This window comes from Callorhinchus milii, unplaced genomic scaffold (genome assembly GCF_018977255.1).
Source record: "Callorhinchus milii isolate IMCB2004 unplaced genomic scaffold, IMCB_Cmil_1.0 Scaffold2, whole genome shotgun sequence".
NCBI classification, from domain to species: domain Eukaryota; kingdom Metazoa; phylum Chordata; class Chondrichthyes; order Chimaeriformes; family Callorhinchidae; genus Callorhinchus; species Callorhinchus milii.
The window spans coordinates 85,586,543-85,606,921 of record NW_024704743.1 but is presented as its reverse complement, the minus strand read 5'-3'; the positions used below and the strand labels follow the sequence as shown (position 1 = coordinate 85,606,921).

The 20,379-nt window shown below is 43.3% G+C and overlaps 2 protein-coding genes across 9 annotated transcripts in view; one reads left to right on the top strand and one right to left on the bottom strand.

Moving 5' to 3' along the window:
- nudcd1 (NudC domain containing 1) overlaps positions 1-3,165 on the bottom strand; it is a 49,224-nt gene extending 46,059 nt beyond the window's left edge. Inside the window, 1 exon segment of the mRNA NM_001292844.1 lies at positions 2,987-3,165. Coding sequence (NP_001279773.1) covers positions 2,987-3,116 — 130 coding nt within the window. The 5' untranslated portion in view covers positions 3,117-3,165.
- A 23-nt stretch (positions 3,166-3,188) lies between these two features.
- eny2 (ENY2 transcription and export complex 2 subunit) lies at positions 3,189-9,098 on the top strand. 8 transcript variants are annotated; one of them, NM_001292830.1, is given in 6 exon segments: positions 3,574-3,618; positions 5,922-6,062; positions 6,572-6,676; positions 6,767-6,837; positions 7,713-7,787; positions 8,721-9,097. In NM_001292830.1, coding segments are annotated over 4 exon segments (312 nt in total). In that variant the 5' UTR covers positions 3,574-3,618; positions 5,922-6,062; positions 6,572-6,587; the 3' UTR covers positions 8,798-9,097.
- Positions 9,099-20,379: the final 11,281 nt, after the last annotated feature.

Genomic DNA, 20,379 nt, shown 5'->3' with positions numbered 1-20,379 from the left:
TTAGGAACAAACCACCAATAAAGTACTGTGAACTCCTGAAAACGTGTCACTCCAAGGGAAAACAGCTCACTGACACGTTTTCCAGATTGGTGAGTTAGGCATATGTGTAAATACATAAAGGGGCCGGGATATTGACAGCATGATGACTTAAATGGTCGTGACAGATTAAGCCTGGGTTGAGTTATCAGGAGCTTACTGTACTTGTAACGCATACAAATATTGACAATACATCATGGATGGCACACGTATTTCGTCCAATATTTCTGAAATAGCTTACTTTTGTAAACAAAACTAATTCTACATCGTGTTGAAGATACACATCTGCAATATGTCTGGGTACATCAACAATTACATAATCAATAATTACATACTACAGAAAAATGCACAGCTTTGGAGGTGAAATACAACAATTTTGAATTTATATAGGGCCTTCCATTCTAGGTTAATATGAAATAATCATATTTCAACATCCTAAACCAATTCGAGTAAGGTAGAATTGGCAGACTAGAATCCAATTCAAGACATTAGAGTAGAATTGAAATAGTCAATAACCTATACACAAAATCTGTATGCCATTCTTCAATCATGTGTATTACCAAGACTTTGATTTGCTTACATCAAAATGCATTGTGGTGATTTTCTTTGTCCTTTATCATCNTTTTTTTGATTGACTTATTAATTTAGATTTTATCTGTGTTGCAATTCAGGTGGTCATTAATAGTCTCTGCTATTTCAAAGAAGCAGAGTTTTTCTCCTGGTTAATAATCATCCAAATTCACTCAAATTTTAATTAATTGGCTATCTGTTGTTATTTGTAAGATGTTGCTGATGCAAATTAGCTCTGTTTGCATCAGCTAAATTCAGTTGGTAGTACTCTTGCTTCTTGGTGAGAAGGTTGTGGGTTAAATACCCACATTCACACTTAGAGCTAATAGGCTAACACTCCAATCAATCCCGGAGTATTTCCGTCCATTGGACGAAACATTAATCTGACCCCAATGCAAGTTAAATATTCCAAGACACTCTTCAAAAAGAGAACAAAGTAATCCCTGTACTGGATATTGGGGCTTTCACATCAGGAAGATATTTCAAAGTATTCATAGGATATACTGTAAATTGTAATGACTGTGTATTTGTAGGCAAATGCAGCAGCCAATTTGCACGGCTCACTCCCTTCCCTCTTTCAAGGCATGAGTCAAAACATACCTCTTTGATTGTGCTTTCCATTTTCTTTCCCCACCCCCCACCCCCAATCCAGGCTGCCCATTCAATACTGTTAAGGCACTTTGGAATGTCCTCCCAACGTAAAAGCTCTATATAAATGTAAATTGCATTGTACCCGACTTCCCTCTAAAACTCTCCGAACCCGTACGCAACCTAAGCATCAGGTTTGACCCCCAATTATCCTTCCTCCCCCACATCTGGTCCCTCACCAGCACCACATTCTTCCACCTCCGACACATCGCCCATCTCCACCAATACCTCACTCCAAAAACCGCTGAAACCCTGGACTACTCTCCTTGTCAGACTGCACTGGCTGCCTGTCCCAGAGAGGATCGGTTTCAAGATCCTCACCATTGTATTCAAGTCCCTGCACTCCTCTGCACCTCTCTACCTCTCTGACCTCCTCTCTCCTCAAAACAGAACCCGTTGCCTTTGTTCCTCCGGGTCTGGCCTCCTCCTGTCCCCCGAGTCCTTTGCTCCACCCTCGGCGGCCGTGCCTTCAGCCACTGTGCCCCGAGGCTCTGGAACTCCCTTCCTCACTCCCTTCGCCTCGCTCCCTCCCTTCCTATTTTCAGGTCTCTGCTGAAGACCTTTCTTTTCGACTGCGCCTTTGGTCACCTTCCTCCACCTCCCCTTAGCTCGGTCCCAGGATCCATTACTGTGAAGCGCTCTGAGACGCCATCTAGCGTGGAGGGCGCTATATAAATCCAAGTTGTTGTTGTATTGTATAGCAATGTCCCACAAACAACCGTGAAGTGAATGATCAATTTTATTTGAGGATTGTTGGGTGAAGAGTTTCCATTCCAATAAACTCGGAAGTATCTATGTACAGGTGGGAGGCATGTAACTCTCAATTTGGTTTGGGTACTGTTAAGCATGGTGATGGTTTTCCATGTGTCAGACATTAGGCTGACCAAAAAATATCTGAAAGGTGGCACCTCCCAACAGTTTAGCACATCCCCAGCACTGAAGTATCAATCCAGACAATGCGACCCATGGGCCGCACGTCGGCCATCCCTGATTTAAAGTGTGTGCACGTGTTGTTGGAGTTGGGGGTTATGTGAAGTATACACACAGACTACTTCAGATGAATGGCCCTTTACATGGTGTAGTTCATGTAATTCTATGCAACATATAATAATAATTCTTGCATTTAATACATCACCTTTTCACATCATCGAGACGTCTGAATGGGTTGACTGTGATTTTGTGGGCGAAACGCAGCAGTCAGTTAGAGTACAGGAATGCCTACAAACAAGCCATGGAGTGTGTGACCAATTTTATTTGGGGATTGTTGGCCAGGACACCAGGTGAAACTCCCTCCTCTTTTCCAGTTCCATGGGATCTTTTAACGTCCACCTGAAGAGGCCGACGGGACCTCAGTCTAACATCCGATCCGAAGGACGGCATCTCTGACGATGCAAAACATCCCCAGCAGTGTATTGGAGCGTCCGCTTAAGACTATGTGATTCCAAGTCCCAACGCGGGGATTGAACCCACAACCTTCGCCATCATCCGCGGCAGCGGCCGTCGCTTTGCAGAGCGGCGCCAGAGCCGAGTCTTCGCTGAAAAGAGAAGGGAGTGCCTCCCGGTGTCCTGGCCAACAAAACCAGCAGAGAAAAGGGGTCACTCACTCCATGGCTGTGTGTGGGACATTGCTGTGTGCAACTGCCTCCTTCCGCCCACAAAACACGCCCTCCCCTCCCCTCCCCCCCACCCCGGGCTCAGGGGGAGGACAACTCACAGCCTCTGTGTGACTCACCGCCATCCAACTCCACGTTGTACGTGGGCAGCGGGTCCAAGGACAGCTTATAACTCTCAAACTGTGGGTCCAGGAGCCGTCTGTTGACGGTGAGAGAGCAGTTGGCGGCCGAGACCTTCATCTTCATCATCGTGTGGCCCGTCAGTCAGTCAGTCAGCACCGACCGTTACCGCGCACGCGCAATTCCGCCCACTCCGGGTTTTTTTCCCCCGCTCTCCAGCTTCACCGCGCGTGCGCCGTCGCACGGCACTCTGGGAGATGTAGTTCCGCGCGGGGATTTCCGTCTCTCGGGGGTTTGTGGATTGAATCGTGTTTCTCGGTCTCTCTCTCCGGTTGATCGCCCGAAAAGGCAGAGACGGAATCAGGTTTGTTTTTATATTTATTTAAATCACTGTCTCTCACACTCTGTGTGCACTCGGCCTCTTTCCCCCCCTACACACACACACACGCACACCCACCCCAACCCACCTTGTTCACGGCTGCGGACTGTTTGTTCGAGGAGGAACGAATGTGTGGGAGCTCAGGCGGCGGGAGGGACGGGGGAGGGTTTTGCGGGGAACACCTGCGCCGTCGCCTTGGATCCGGTCAGAACAACAGCCGCAGAGGGAGAGGGAGTGCGAGACGCGGAGAGGGTGAGGAGAGAGAGAGAGAGAGAGAGGTGGTGGGAGGGGGGAGAAGGGGAGAGGAGTGTAAGGAAAGAGGATGACAGAGGGAGAGAGTGGATGAGGATGGATAGAGAAAAGCAGAGTGAGGGAAGCTGGGGAAGTGCTCTCCCGGGGGAAGGCTTCCTGCAGCTCCAGGGACGAGGTGATGGCGGAGGGGGGGAGGCGAGGCGGGGCAGACCAGGGGGGGAGAGGTGGGAGGGACCAGGGGGAGGAGGTAGGAGGGGAGACGAGGTGAGGGGAGACGAGGGGGAGGAGGAGGTGGGGAGGAGGAGATGAAGTGGGGGGAGACAAGAGGGAGGAGAGGTGGGGGGGGAGACAAGAGGAGGGGGGGGAGATGGTGTGGGGAGGAGAGGTGGGGGGAGACGAGGGGGAGGTGGGGGGGAGGAAGGTGAAGGGGGAGACTAATGGGCGGTGGGGCCAGACGGGGGGGAAGGTGAAGAGGTGAATGGGAAGTGGGGGGAGGGGAGGAGGGGGGGAGACGGGAGGAGGTGGGGGGAGACGGGGAGGAGGTGGGGGGAGACGGGGAGGAGGTGGGGGGAGATGAGGGGGACTGTGTGTGTGGAGAGACTAGGTGACGGAGGGAGTGGGGGGAGACTAGGTGACGGAGGGAGTGGGGGGGAGACTAGGTGACGGAGGGAGTGGGGGGGGAGACTAGGTGACGGAGGGAGTGGGGGGTAGACTAGGTGACGGAGGGAGTGGGGGGAGACTAGGTGACGGAGGGAGTGGGGGGGGAGGGGGGGGGGGGGGGGAGACTAGGTGACGGAGGGAGTGGGGGGGAGACTAGGTGACGGAGGGAGTGGGGGGGAGACTAGGTGACGGAGGGAGTGGGGGGGAGACTAGGTGACGGAGGGAGTGGGGGGGAGACTAGGTGACGGAGGGAGTGGGGGGGAGACTAGGTGACGGAGGAGTGGGGGGAGACTAGGTGACGGAGGAGTGGGGGGAGACTAGGTGACGGAGGGAGTGGGGGGAGACTAGGTGACGGAGGGAGTGGGGGGGAGACTAGGTGACGGAGGGAGTGGGGGGAGACTAGGTGACGGAGGGAGTGGGGGGGAGACTAGGTGACGGAGGGAGTGGGGGGAGACTAGGTGACGGAGGGAGTGGGGGGAGACTAGGTGACGGAGGAGTGGGGGGGAGACTAGGTGACGGAGGGAGTGGGGGGGAGACTAGGTGACGGAGGGAGTGGGGGGGAGACGAGGTGACGGAGGGAGTGGGGGGGGAGACTAGGTGACGGAGGGGCCGGGGGGGAGACAAGGTGACGGAGGGAGTGGGGGGGAGACTAGGTGACGGAGGGAGTGGGGGGAGACTAGGTGACGGAGAGAGGGGGAGGAAGAGCTTGGGTGACGGAGCGACCGGGGGGGAGAGACTGGGTATTGGAGGGGGCGGGGGGAGAGACTGGGTGACGGAGGGGGCGGGGGGAGAGACTGGGTGACGGAGGGGATGGGGGAGAGAGTCTAGGTGATAGGGGGGGCGGGGAGGGTTAGGTGACGGGGAGGGGGTGAGAGAGACTAGGTGATGGGGGTGTGGGGGAGGCGACAACTATCTGCTCAAGCGCCACAATTTGATCTTCAGGCTAACTGATGCAGTTGTTATTTCTTTCAGTTTTTTAAAGATTTGTGTATTTCATATACAGCAGTTATCACATCTTCCCCTTGACGGCTACACTCTTTGTCCTTTATTTATTTACTTTATTGTTCTTACATTATCACATTTCCTGTAGTCTAAATTGGAGTGATCTCATCTCCATTGCTAAAATTGTTCACGCGTCCATTATTCCATTCTTCTTTATCCTGCATCTTCCACATACTTCTTGAGTTTAACCAGGCCTGTGAATTGATCTGGGAAAAGCATGTTATCAATATAGCCCTCTTCAGTCTTTTTTTAAAAAATTGTAGAGCGTGCTGTTCCAGCTTCCATCTGGTGTATATATAAGAAATGGGTACACATTGCAGTGGCAGTTATTTATTTTCCCAATGTGATTCATCAATCTTGGGCTGGTGTGTTATAATTTATTTTTGGCTAATGAAGTTCGTGTACTTTTACCATATTAGTGGTACATTCGTTGCATAGGTGTTTTTTTAAATCGTGATAGTTAATGATTGTTGTATCAATTCAATTAGCTTAGAAACACAAATCATTAGTTCACATTTTAAAAAAATCTACAGTAAAACTTGCATAAGTTTTATCTTTGTTAATTGTATAATCGCCTAAGTCGTACAATCGCCCGAGTCCCATTCAGATTTCTACCAAAACCACTTATTTATTTCCACTAGTCGTATTAATCGTCTCCTAACTCGTAACGCAACTCCCCTATTACTCCATTACTCCTGCACTTACCGGCTGCATTGAATAACTGGAAACCTACTCAGAAGAACTTCATCTCCCTCGATTCAATGCAATTCTAATTCTTGACGGTAAGTGAATGCGGGGACGGATCAAGGTACATTGAATCGTGAGAAAAGTAGGCTCGCCGCTTCGCCACATGTGCACTTACCAACTTTAGTGACAAACTATCTACCCCATGTGCATTTACCGGCTGCATTGAATTCCGCATGTGTAGTGTAGATTATTGATTAAATTGGATTTTATGACACACCAGTTTGCCTGCAATTTCAGATAAGTCATATTAAATGTGATGGTCCTGACTGATATGACTTGTGTACGTTTTACTGTATAGTACAACATAATCTTAATGACAGCTAAGAACATGTCTGATCCTTCTCAATTGGCTCTTATCAAGTAGATATCAGTTCTTATTCAGAACAGTGGAAGTTTTGTTCTTTTGTACACTTGGTCCACACATATACCTTAATTATATTCTGATTTGCCTCACTTGCTCTTTTGTGCATGTTGCAGAAGTGATAATTGTAGTAAGGGTTTTTTCTGTACTTCTCAACCTCAGAATTTCATTAATGTATTTCAGTTAGTAGGTTTCCAAAATGAGTAAAGACCTACGATCACCCAGTAAAGACACACAACTACGAGCAACTATAAATCAGAGGCTGGTAGAAACAGGAGAACGAGATCGGTGAGATGGTGTCCATTATTTTAGCTTAAATGCATTTTAATTTCTGCAGTATATGCTCTGTATATTCATTCTGGTCTGCCTTTTTCATAGTCTGAAGGATTTACTTCGAACAAAACTTATTGAATGTGGATGGAGAGATCAGTTAAAAGCACTCTGTAAAGGTAATGTATAAGGTATCAAGGAGCAGAATGTCAAATCATAAGAAACATCTTTACACAAATGATAATAGACATGTGGAAAAGTTAGCAGTGGAGACCATTGAAACAAGGTATAAATTGGTTCAAGAGTCAACTACTGTGTATATGTTTTGTAAAAGAAGGGATTGAGAGATGGTCAGAAGGCAAGTAGCTGGTTTGAAAAGCATTAAAAAAGGGCCCAATTGCCTCTTACTATCTTAATAACTGTTGCCTTTTATGTTATAGGGACTAAAGAACTTGTACCTAGAAACATTTCAAAGTGCTTTATAGTAATTATTGTCCAAGTGTAGTGACTTTTTTGAATGCAAGGCAAGGTCCCACAGACAATCATCAGATAATAATAATCCTTGCATTTGATATAGCGCCTTATCACATCTTCGAGACGTCTCAAAGCGCTTCACAGACTATACTGTAAAGTGAATTGACTGTATATTTTGTGGGCGAAATGAATAATTGACTAATATGGAGGGTGATTGGACAGGACACCAAGAGAAACTCCATTCTCTTTTTGAATANTTTTTTTTATGTTCACCTGAGGACAGACAGGTTTGATGTCTCATTCAAAACATGGCCCATTCTGCCACTACTATACTAGAATATCAGCCTGGATTCTGATTACAAGACCCAACCTGGAGGTTTAATGCGCAACATTTCAGATGTTCTTAGAAACTGAAAAAATTATATTTTGATAGTGTATAATGTATTTGACTAATCTCAAAGTTTATTCTTTGAAACAAATAATTAAACTCCTTTATTGGGCCCTTCGTGTTCATGTGGCAGATTATCTCCTTCCTGAGCAGATTATATCCTTTCTGATCTGAAATTATTTCCTCCTCCAGATGTGATCAGAGAGAGAGGATTAGAACACGTCACGGTGGATGATTTGGTGTCAGAAATAACTCCAAAAGGTCGAGGTATGTCAAGCTTTTTTAAGTTACGAAGAATATTAATAAATAGTCCCTGCATTTTGAAATGGGGTCTATGATGTTCAAGATTATCAAAAGTGCTTAATAGCTAATTGCTGTCAAAAGCACTAACTCTATTTTTAGACAAACACTAAATTTTTGGCATGAACACTGGGCAAAACTCTTCAAATAGTGTCATCAGATCATTAATGTCCAACTGAACAAGCAGATGATACCATGGTTTTAGAGTTTGTTTCATCTGAAGGACGTCACTCCAACACGGTCCATATCACCAGATCAATGCAATATGATATAGAACAATTTTAAAATATTTGTGAAAATATATTTTATGTATATATTAAATATTTTTTAAATACTCTTGACCACGTATTCGGTCATCTTTCCCCTCCTCCCCCAACCCCCCCCCACCTTGCTCCGCCCCCCTCATTTCAGTCACGCATCCATCATTTTTGAGCAATTTTGTATAAAATTGTATTGAGACTTTAACTATATAAACAAAGTTTTGTTTTGCAAATATTCAGTTATCTTGAGATATGCCCCTACACTCTGGAACTCCCTCCCTCAGTTCCTTCTCTATCGGTCTTCAAGTCCCTCTTCAATATCTACCACTTTGACTGCACCAATGGTGATCCCTCCTTTAACTCTCCTACTCTGCTCAGCTTGTGTGTATATCACTAAAGTTCTCTAAAGCAGTATTCTACAAGATTTCTATATAAATGCTAGTTGGTGTTGTATTTGATCAGTATTCTTCACAAATTGGCACTAAATCGCTGTTTTATTGCTGAAATTGAAATAACTTATTTTCCGGCCGTATAAATGATGTTCAAAAATAACAAAGTATAATTGGTGTATATATGCCTGTAATCTCCTTTTTTTAAAAAAAAACAATGTTTTTGACTACTTACAACTTCTGTCTTTCAGCCCTTGTGCCAGACAGTGTGAAGAAAGAGCTCTTGCAAAAGATAAGAGTTTTTCTTGCTCAGCATGCCAATCTCTGAATTTGGAATGACCAAATTACCTTGCCATTTTGATTTCTTTATTGTTCAAACCACACATTAAAGCAGATGTTACTGGACTGGCTTAAGTGCCTAAAATGAGCCTGCACATAGTTTTATTTTTGTGACAAGCTTTTAATTCTCGACAATATTTTGGCAAATAAAATACTCCCATTGTCTTAGTGTATTTTTTTTAAACATCCCCAAACATGGTTCACAAACAGCTTTTCCACCAAATACTTCTGTATTTTGTTTGCTATATATCGGGCAATCTTTCTGTTTCAATAAAATTGTTGTAACATCATGACGGTCCATTTTCATTTGGGGGGGAAAAATCTTTATAAACATGGTCACACAAAATTAAACAATAGAAGGTAAATTTGATCATGTAGCAGACAAAATTTGCTAAATAACTTATTTTCCTAAAACTAAAGATGTTCTGGATTAAGTATGTTTGCTGTTTACTGTTGGTCAAAAGGTGTGTGTTTTTGAGTTTGTGAAATTTGGAGAGTGCTAGAATATTTCGCCTACAACCATGATGTTGCATCGATTCCATTTCAGGGAAGTCCAACCATTGCTGTGGACTATTAGCTTTTTATTAATTTATAGGTTATTAATTTGATGGTACTCAAGCCAGCTGGGCCTTAATGATTTCTCTTCAGAAAGTGCTTGAAAAATAATTTGATATTTGATACCTTCAAACTATGGGTACTTCATTTATTTTCGTAATAAATTGCCAAAACATCCTGGAGTATTCCAGTGTCAATAGTGGTTATCGTGAATTCTGGACGTATAAAGAAAGGCTCTTTTTTGATTCTTCCCTCACCCCATTGTTTCTTCTTGGTTAAATCTGGCTTACCGATGCTTCGTCAAACATATTGTACTTGTAAACATTCCTCTTTCATCACCCACAAAATATGCAGTCAATTCACTTTACAGTATATTCTGTGAAGCGCTTTGAGACATCTCGAAGACATGATCAGGTGCTTTAGCAAATGCAAGGATTACTATTATTATCACTTAAACCCATTCCCATACTATTTCTGTCCACCTAACTTCCCCTCCTTGTTCCCCTACTAGTCAACAGTTGGGACAAAGTTTACAGGAGGTTTTATAAAGCATATAGATCTTCTAAAGAGTTGATTGATCTATTTTCCTACATAACATACACAGGTAACATGAATAACAATAACTTGCATTTATATAGTACTCTTCACGCGGGTAGTGTCTCTATTCCTCTTGAAGAGTAGAATAGACGAGTAACTGCCAAAAACGTGAAACAAAATCCATGCACAAGAAAACCTTGTTATAATTCAACCAAATTTAAGATGTTAGTGACCCTTAAAGAATGCATGCACATTGTTTAATTTATCAATAACAAAAGAGAATAAAACAAGACTCCAAGGGGTGCTAGAAGTAAGCTCCAAAATCCAATCCAGAAGAGCTCTCGTGAATGAACTCTACTGATAAGAATGACTTGTATTTGATCGAGTGCCTTTCCCAGTGGGAGGACATCTTGTAACACTTACTGGAAAGTGAAAGACTATGGTGAAAGCCTATTTTTGTACGTAAGTGCAACAGATAATTTATGATTTGCAAAGAGCTACGATGTGAATTACCAATTTTATCTATGGGATTATCGGCCAGGATACCTGGAGAAAGACCCTTCTCTTTTCAATAAGGTCTTTAACATACACCTGAACAGGTAAACAGTACTTTGGTTTAAAGTCTCATCCAAAAATCAACATCTTGAATAATGTAGTCCTCCCACAACATCAAATTGGAATTTTAACCCATTCTGAGCTCAGTGTCTCAACATGTTGTTTGAACCCACAACCATCTGTCTCATAGGCGAGAGTGGTACCAACTGAGCCAGGCTGACACCTAAACATTTTCATGACCATTAATACTGGAATTTTGGAGGGTTAGGCTCCTGTACACAATAGAATGCAGAATTTTATACCTTGAGTAAGATGAGGTGAAATGATCTGTTACAGTGTTAAATGCACCACCTTTCAAATAACATGTTGAACTAAGCAACCGTCTGGCTTTCAAAGGTGGAATTTAAAGGTTCTGCAGCAATAACGTTTGGGCCAGCATTCCTTCCCCATCACAGTCATAAACAATACAGTTTTTAGTGGCCATTCATCTCACTGTTGTTTATGGAGTGTTGCTATATTATAACAGACATACAACAAATGTTACTCTAAAAAATATGAAGCTATAACATAATGAAGTTGTATATCAAAAGTAAGCACAGTATTATTGATGGAATGGTGATATTATTGATATTATTAGTGACTGACAGTTCATTTTAAGTACTGTTACTTCTGTAAATGAGTATAGATAGGGAGTTAAATATAGCTTCACGGTAACGTATTCTTAATAATATCCTTACATTTGGTATAGTGCCATTCATATCAGCAGGATGTCTCAAATTGCTTCACAGGATATAATGTAAAGTGTGTGTTTTGTGGGCAAACACAGCAGCCATGTTGCGCACGAGAAGGTTGTGAAGTGCCACAAAATAGCCATGAAGTGAGGGATCAATTTTATTGGGGAATTGATGGCCAGGACACCAGCAAAAACTCTCTTTTCGGACATTAATAATCTCGGCATTTGATATAGCGCCTTATCATGTCTTCGAGACATCACAATGTGCTTCACAGAATAAACCGTAAAGTGAATTGACTAAATTTTGCGGGTGAAACGCGGCAGCCAATTGCTCACGGAAGTGTCTCACAAACAGTCCTGGATTGAGTGACCAATTTATTATTATTTTTTTTGAAGGAATTATTACCCCCGGAAAAGGAATCCGCCAATCGACTAACAACCAGGTTCCTACTTACTGCTAGGTAACCAGGCATGTGGAGTAAGGAAACTTGCCCAAAGTATCGCCCTACTGGAAAGCGAACCCAGGTCTCTTGCTTGTGAGGCGAGTACTCTAATCGTTAATATCTGCCTGAATAGGCTCTCAGGACCTTGCTTTAACATCTCATGCAAAGAACGGCACCTCTGACAAAGCAGCACACCCACAGTTTGACACTGGAATATCAGTCTTGACTATAGGAGTTCCAAGTACTGAAGTGGGTCTTAAACCTACACCCTCTGATTCAGCGGCAAGAATGCTACCAACTGACCAAGCTGATACCCCATGGTAAGATGTATATATGTGTGCTAATGTCACACTAATATCTTGCCCTGCCAGGGAAATGGTCTTAGACACTAAGAATAAGTGGAATTTCTAGCTGCTGAGTTGGAACTCACCTATTCATAGAGACCTGCTTTTGTAAGTGAACCTAAAAGTATAATTAGCAAACAATGCCAAGGAGCCGACCTGCATCCATCAAATTATGATGCACTACAAATATCTGTTTATTTATAAAGGGCCTTTGAGGTGGTTAAGTGAAGGTACTGTAAGGAACTGAACAAATGAAGTTAAAGGTTCATTATAAGCACCAAACAGTTAACTTCTGGGTCATTCTAGTGTTTCATTTCAGCTTTGTTTTTAAAAATCACATTCTCTTTTTGAAGCATTTATACTTTTTCCTCTTTATTTTCCATTGTCCTTAGTCTAAATTGGATGGTTAAGAGGCTGGCCTAGAATGAGGGCCTTACAGTTGTCTCTCCCTATGAAATCTATTCAGTACCTCCTAGTCAGTGGGAACACGTTCTGTGAGAATTAATAATAATCCTTGCATTTGATATAACCCCTTATCACATCTTCAAGAGGTGTCAAAGTGCTTCACAGAATATACTGTAAAGTAAATTGACTATGTTTGTGGACCCCAGCCACTTTCGCACAGCAGTGTTCCATAAACAGTCGTGGATTGAGTGAACAAATTATTATAATTTATTTATTATTACCCCGGAAAAGCAGTCCGCCAATCGACAAATAACAACAACAAGGTTCCATTTATAGAGCGCCTTTCACGTCAGGAGGACGTCCCAAGGCGCTGTACAGTTGGGTCAGGACCTGAGCAGGGGGGAAATGGTCAGGGTGAGGGGAGGGAAGGGAGGGAGCGAGGAGGGGGTAGAGAGTCGAGAGGGGAGCTGAAGGTACGGTCAAAGAGAAAGGTCTTGAGACCGGCCTTGAAGGAGGAAAGGGTGGAAGCGGCGAAGGCACTGGGGGATAGAGTTCCAGAGCCTGGGGGCTGAGAGGCTGAAGGCCCGGCCACCGATGGTAGGGCGGTTGGGGCGGGGGATGTGGAGCAGACCGGAGCCAGAGGAACGGAGGGTACGGGCAGGTAGGTAGGGGGATAGTAGGTCAGAGAGGTAGGAGGGAGCAAGGCCGTGAATGGCCTTGTAGGTGAGGATGAGGATCTTGAATTCGATCCTCTGGGGGATGGGGAGCCAGTGGAGGCGAGCGAGGGTGGGAGTGATGTGGTCCCGAAGCCTGGTGCGGGACAGTACACGAGCTGCAGAGTTCTGAATGACCTGCAGCTTGTGGAGGGAGGTGCCGGGAAGGCCGGCGAGGAAAGAGTTCCCATAGTCCAGCCTTGAGGTGATAAAGGCGTGGACCAGAGTTTCAGCAGCGTGAGGGGTGAGGTAGTGCCGTAGTCTGGCGATATTCTGGAGGCGATGGAAGGCGGTGCCAGTTGTGGCGCGGATATGAGGGAGAAAGGACAGCTCAGGGTCGAACAGAACCCCGAGGTTCCTGACGGCTTTGAGAGGTGGAGAGTGCAGCCTTGGATGCTGATGGTGTCAGCGCCTGAGGTGCGGAGGCGCTGACGTGAGCCAATCAGGAGGGCCTCAGTTTTGCGCACGTTGAGCTGAAGAAAGTTGTCTCTCGTCCAGGACTCGATGTCGGACAGGCAGACTGTCAGGACATCGGTGGTCGTGGAGTTGAGGGTAGAGGAGGAAAGGTAGAGTTGGGTGTCATCCGCATACATGTGGAAGTTAACTCCATGTCTGCGGATGATGTCACCAAGGGGGAGCATATAGAGGCTGAAAAGGAGGGGACCGAGGACAGAGCCCTGAGGGACGAGGTCCTTACTTACTGCTAGGTAAACAGATGCATGTGGAGTAAAGAAACTTACCCAACGTTTTGCACTGCCTGAGAATCGAACCCAGCTCCTCTCGCTCACTTGTGAATTATGTACATAAACCCGTATCTCACTTGCAGTGCATTTCTGTTCCAACATGCTGTGCCTCCTTCCCTGGCCATTCATTTTTTAATTGAGTCTGTACATCAAACCTCCGCAGTGAAACTCAACAATGGCATAATTACTGAGGGGCTTAAGAGACTTTCATTGGTTTCAAATGACTGAGCAGCGTGAAAACAACCCTGTATACTGCAAGTGTCTCCAGAAAAGAGGCAGCAACAACAAACAACAGATTACATTTGTATAGCGCCTTTCACGTCAGAGGGAACCAATTGAATGGTTTCAGCCAACTTGGTGCATGTTCTTGCATGTTTCACACTTGGTAGTATACGTTAGTGGTAATTGAATCTACAGAGCTTGCTTCAGTTTCCTGGATAAACAGAACAAAAATGCCCCTCACGATGCCAAATGAAGCAACTTCACGAGTCATGAAGGAATCGGTAGTTAGCTTGCTTATTCAGTAGATGCAAAATCGGTAAATATGGAAAATGAAGGATGTCCGCCTGCTGCAGTTGGTAGCACTCTTACCTCTGAGTCAGAGGATTGTGGCCCCAGGTTGGGACTTGAAAATCGCAGCTAGTAATCCAATATAATGTTGGGAGAGTATTACATTGTTGGAGGTGTCTTTGTTCGCATTAGATGTTAAACCGAAGTTCAATCTGCCTGTTTAGGAGGTCTGATGGCATTACTCCCAATGTCCTGGACAACAATACACCAGATAAATTGATCATTCAATTCATGGCTGTTTGTGGAACATTGCTGTGTGCAAAGTAGTTACCATGTTCATTTATAAAATACACAATTATTGCATTTTACAGTAAATCCCATAAAGAGCTTCAAGACATCCTCCAATCGTGAAAGGGGTTATATCAAATGCAAGGATTCTTTTTTTGTAAATAAGAAATAATTACATTTAATGCTTAGCTAAAAACTACTAGACACTGTACCAGTTCAAACTGTAATGTATTATCTGATATAAAGAAGTTTTATCTTAAGTTTCGAATTGTACTTTCCCACTATCAATACCACTGAATATATCCTATAAGAGTCTGATGAATTACTCATTGTCACAATGAGAAATGAATAAAAAGAACATGTCTAAACATGCTATCTGTTGTTGATGCATTAAGTGATAGGATTATTGAATTGTTAATTGTCTTCCTGGATCCACTTTCCAAAGACCATTATTTATATGGCTGTGGTGTTCATGCCAAAGTAATTGAGTAGACATTCACATTTAAATTGCTGGTGGTGATAGGACTGAGGGTCAGGCAAACTTATTTGTGCACTGGGATGGCGGCAGGAATATTTTGTGTGTGTCGCTTGGAGGGAGGTACAAAACAGCTTAGCTGTTTGTCCCAGTTCTCAAACTATTGAACCATAGCAATGATACGTGTGTGGTTTGGTCAGGCTGTAGCTCAGACAATTTGAATGCCTCTACAATCACGCACTATAAGATGGTGTGTTCACTCTGAGAATCTCACTCTCTTTGGGCATTGCAAATCAATAGTTGAGGCCAGGACACACAATTTAGCTTGATGGTATGATAAGAGGATGGTTGGGTGGGTATTCTGAAAGTATGAAATTAAATGGGTCAAAGGATTTTCCTCATCCAAACTCCTCTCATGATCATCGTGTCTGTGTACTGTTATGGCATTCAGTCCAGCTGTAAATTCAGCGCACGTTTATAGCAGACTGATTTTTGAAAAGAAAACAAGTTTGTTGGAATGTAAATAACAGTTTATTAATCAAACAATAGTTTTTTTTTACATCACAGCTGTTAAACAAACACAAACACCCGCTGTACACAAACATACAAACTTTAAATTTGTACGAGCAGTATATAAATGAGCAGAATTTAAATAATGCAGAGAGATTTAGAAAACCAATGGAATAAAATCAAAGGATGTGAAATTATGAATCAGTCAGGCTCAGTTGGTAGCACTCTCGATTCAGAAGATTGTGGGATGAAGCCTCAAGTCAGGACTTTGAACTCAGAGTCTCGTCTGTCATTCCAATGCAGTACTGGGGTATGCTGCACTGTCAGAGGTGCTATCCTTCGACTGAGATGTTAAATCGAGGTCCTGTCTGCCTGTTTAGCTGGACATTAAAGATCCCATGGCACTATTTGAAAAGAGGTATCAACAATAAATAACAATTTACACACACATAAATAAATATATATACCGTTTTTAGTGTATATATACACACATAAGTATAAATATATATGGCGGTGTTCACTTTGAGAGAACGTCTCAAAGCACTTTGTAATGATTGAGAGGGACCCCAAGCCGGGAGAGAGCTGGGGGAAGGGGGGCTGTTGTGCGCAAATCAGCTGTTGCGTTCACTTACAAATATTTCACAATTCTTCACAATAAAATCCTCTGAACAGCTTCTCAACGACATGACAAGGAACTACATCAAATGCAAGGATTTGTCATTACATTACTAAGAACTATTTGAAACAAGTAAACAGCTAATGTAACCAGAGGTGCTTGCTTCAAGCAGGAACAGAGCACCTTTCACCAACTTGTATCTGAGGGAAACCATTCTCTGAAATCAGCACTTCCTGAGGAACACTTACTACCATTATTATGATTATTATTATACATATTGTTATTCATATTAATAATTAGTAATATTATTAAATATTAATGATAATAATGAGGATTATTATCTTTGCAACAACAACAAGATTACATTTGTACAGCGCTTTTCACATCGGGAGGACATCCCAAGGTGCTGGACAGACAGAGTTTCGGACCCAGGTTGGGGGTCAGGAGGGGTGGAGGGCAGGGGCGGAAGCAAGGAGATCGAAAGCACGGTCGAAGAGGAGGGTCTTGAGATGGATCTTGAAAGAGGCAAGGGAAGGATCAAGGCGGAGGAACTGCGGGATGGAGTTCCAGAGAGTGGGGGCAGATTGGCAGAAGGCCCGTCCACCAATAGTGGAGTGAGCGAGGCGGAGACGTGAAGCAAGCCGAAGCCCACTGATCGGAGGGAGCGAGCAGGATGGTAGGGAGTTAGGAGGTCACAGAGGTAAGGGGGAGCAAGACCATGGAGGGCTTTGAAGCTGAAGACCAGGATCTTGAACTGTATCCTCTGTGTGATGGGAAGCCAATGGAGTCGGACGATGATGGGGGAAATTGGGTCATGGAGCCTGGTGTGGGAGAGACGTGGGATGCAGAGTTCTGGATGAAATGCAGCCTATGGAGGGAGGAGTTGGGGACATCGACAAGCAATGAGTTTGCATAGTCAAGCATTGATGCTTTCGCCTGTGGTGTGAGACAGTGGCGGAGCCGGGCGATGTTGCAGAGATGGGGGAAGGCAGAGCGATTCATGGTGCAGATGTTGGGTAGAAAGGATAGTTGAGGGTCAAACACACCAGCAAGGTTCCGGACTGGCTTAACAAGGTGGAGGGTGCAACCATGGATGGTGATGCTGCCAGTGCCTGAGGTGAGGAGGTGCTGACGGGACCTAATCAGGAGAGCCTCGGTCTTTTTGACATTCAACTGAAGAAAATTAACTCTCATCCAGGACTTGATGTCTGATAGACATTCTGTCTGGTCAACAGTGGTCCTGGAGTCGAGGGTAGAGGCAGAGAGATAGAGTTGGGTGTCATCTGCATTCATGTGGAAGTTGACCCCATGTCTGCGGATGATGTCACCAAGAGGGAGCATATAGATATTGACGAGGAGGGGCCAAGGACAGAGCCCTGAGGAATGCTACACGAGATGGTGCAGGGGCTGGAGGAGAAGCCATTTGTGGAGATGAAGTTGGGTTTTCCTGCCCAAATTAGAGATCCTAAGGTGCTAACATGTAAATTCAATTCACGCAGTTGCTCTGCATGACTCCTGTTTCTTTAATCCCCAAATTAGAGATCCTCAGATTAATCCCCCAAACATGTTAATTCAGTGGTTGAGTGGGAAAAATCCCAGTAACTGTTCTGCCCCTCAAATCCTGCCAATTGCACCACTCATTTGTATTTCACCAGGATAATCATGCTAACGTGTAAATTCAACCCTGTCGTGTTTACTAACTCCATTCAAAAGCGATGCACAGGGCAATTGGATTTATAGGGGGTGAAATTTGTAACATTTCATGATAATGTACATCCAATGTGTTATCAAATGCATTATGAAATGCCACAAATTTTACCAAAGAATTTCATCTCTGTCTCTCTGATAGTTGCAAGGGTGAAACTAGTTTGCACAACCTGAACCCAGTTTGTGGAATTTAATCACATGCCAAACCATAGCTTATAATATGGCCATATGCAAATGGCACTGTCACTGATATAAAATTGGCATTCATTCAGATAGGCTGCTAAGAGGCTGTGAAATATCACATCAGTTCAATAAGTCAATATAGAGGTGTTTCATTAAGTTGAAGCTGAGGTTTATTGTTGGACCTGTGGAAAGAGTATTTGATGTGGAATCTAACCCACTCTGTATTATGAGTGTCTGATGCTAAGTAGAGAAAAGGATCTATTGACATAATAAACATTCACACGCACACCCTTTGCAATAGGAATAACATACATACATACATACATACATACATAAATGAGCTGAATAAATAACATTAATTTTGCATCTTTTGTAATTGTTTTTGTGCATATTATACATTGAAAAGAAAACATATATTTGCTGTCAAGAAATTGGCAAGGATGTATTTGTTTTCCATGTTTTATCAGCAAATTCCTTTTAAAACAAACTCATGTAAGCTCTGTGTGACTTCTGCATCTTTACTCCCAAATCAGAGATCCTAAGGTTAATCATGCTGACATGTAAATTCAAGCCTGTAATGTTTACTAACTTCATTCATTATCCCAGTGAAACGCAAATGATGGTGTAATGTGTAGCTCATTGGTAGGGCTTGGAAGGGCGAACAGGCTACTAGGAGCAGGGACTTTTCCTACTCAGCTTGTTAACCTTGCAAGTCAAAGTAAGGCAGGATAGGGTGGTCCTACCTGGGAAAACTAGTGAGAAGTTTGTCCACAGTGGTCTCAATGGCAAGCTGCCTGATTTTAGCTGGTTAAACTCCAGCAGTACCCCAGTACTCACTCTGGGGGCCCCAAGCCTTGTCTCTTGACACATAAACTAAGCTTGTAAACCAAGTAGGAAATGAGGAAATACAATGTGGTAAACCTTTGATGCAGCTATCTCCTTGTTTTTATGGTTTGCGTCTCTTGATACCAGTCAATGAACGTATCCTTTGCCTCCACAGCTATGATGTACAAGACAAAATCATTTGCATATCCAATGATAGATTGTTCAGTGTGTTTGAATTATTATTTCAGACTGTTATTAACAGTACAATGAGAACACAGTGTAACTTTGTATTTTGTGTATTTTTTATAGAAATGTATGGATGAACTATAAATGACCTATGATCAATAATGAAATGTACCAAAATTCTATTCTGAAATTTCAGTGAATTACAAATGTATGCCAAATTATTGTTGCCGTGAAAAATTGCCTGCAATATAGACATCCCAATGCAAACCTCTGTTATTGCCAAGATGATTGTACATGGGTCCTTGCCCATAAAATTAATATGGCATTGCAATTGAATTCTGACTGGCATGGCAAGGTAAACTGCTACTGCACATTTTAAAAGTGGAGCCCTTTTAGACGTCCTCCTGACATTTACGATGCCGTTATAAATGTAAAATTAATATTGTTGAAACTTGCCTGCCAGTGGATTTCCCAAATGCTCCAAGTTTTAAATGTTTCCCAAACAAGTTCTCTCACCGAATTGCTTATCATGACTGATTTTAGGTTGTTCCCTCAAAATAAGCATATCATAAATATCACTTAGCATTAATTCAAATCGCTGTGTTGTCACCATCTGTGCTTGAAAATGCAACTTTTCTTCTAAAATATTTTTTCGAGCTCAGCAACTTCATTGCAGAATAGAAATCCACCAATAAACCATGTAAAAAGCAGTGTCAGCGACTCAACTGGGTAAACGTGATGAACGAGATGTGAGGTGAGATTTGATGCACCTCACCCAGTCTAACTCAATTTAATTCTTGAAATCTGGTTACTGTTTTGGGATTTTATTGGATTTAGTTTTCCTGGATTTTATCTGCCCATCAACACCTGTTACCTTGGAAACAGTAAATCACCGAATACAATGTTTTTCATATTGATTTTTATTGCATATAAAGGAATGATAGGACCAGAAAAGAGCAATGTGGCCCATCTAACTAATCCCAAAGCAATAAATAAAAGCAATCATACTCTACTCTATTTCTCAGATCGCTCAATTGACTTTTTTCATCAAATACCTGTATGATTTCCCCTTGAATTTCCTGACAATGATTCACATTGATTTTTCCTGACTGAGCTCAATCTGAGCGTCCTGAATGATTAAAGTCAGTTTCCCCATTCTTTCACCAGAACGATATTCTTTGTTATTTTGTTCCAAAAATGAAATTTACATAATCTCAATGAAAATGACTACTTAGTAACACCC

What these genes read in the sequence shown, in the direction of transcription:
- eny2 (XM_042345734.1), top strand. Translation starts at nt 6,588, where the DNA reads ATGAGTAAAGACCTACGATCACCCAGTAAAGACACACAACTACGAGCA. An exon ending in GAAACAGGAGAACGAGATCG is followed by an intron (nt 6,677 to 6,766) that starts GTGAGATGGTGT and finishes CCTTTTTCATAG; the next exon opens with TCTGAAGGATTTACTTCGAA. An exon ending in AATAACTCCAAAAGGTCGAG is followed by an intron (nt 7,788 to 8,720) that starts GTATGTCAAGCT and finishes TCTGTCTTTCAG; the next exon opens with CCCTTGTGCCAGACAGTGTG.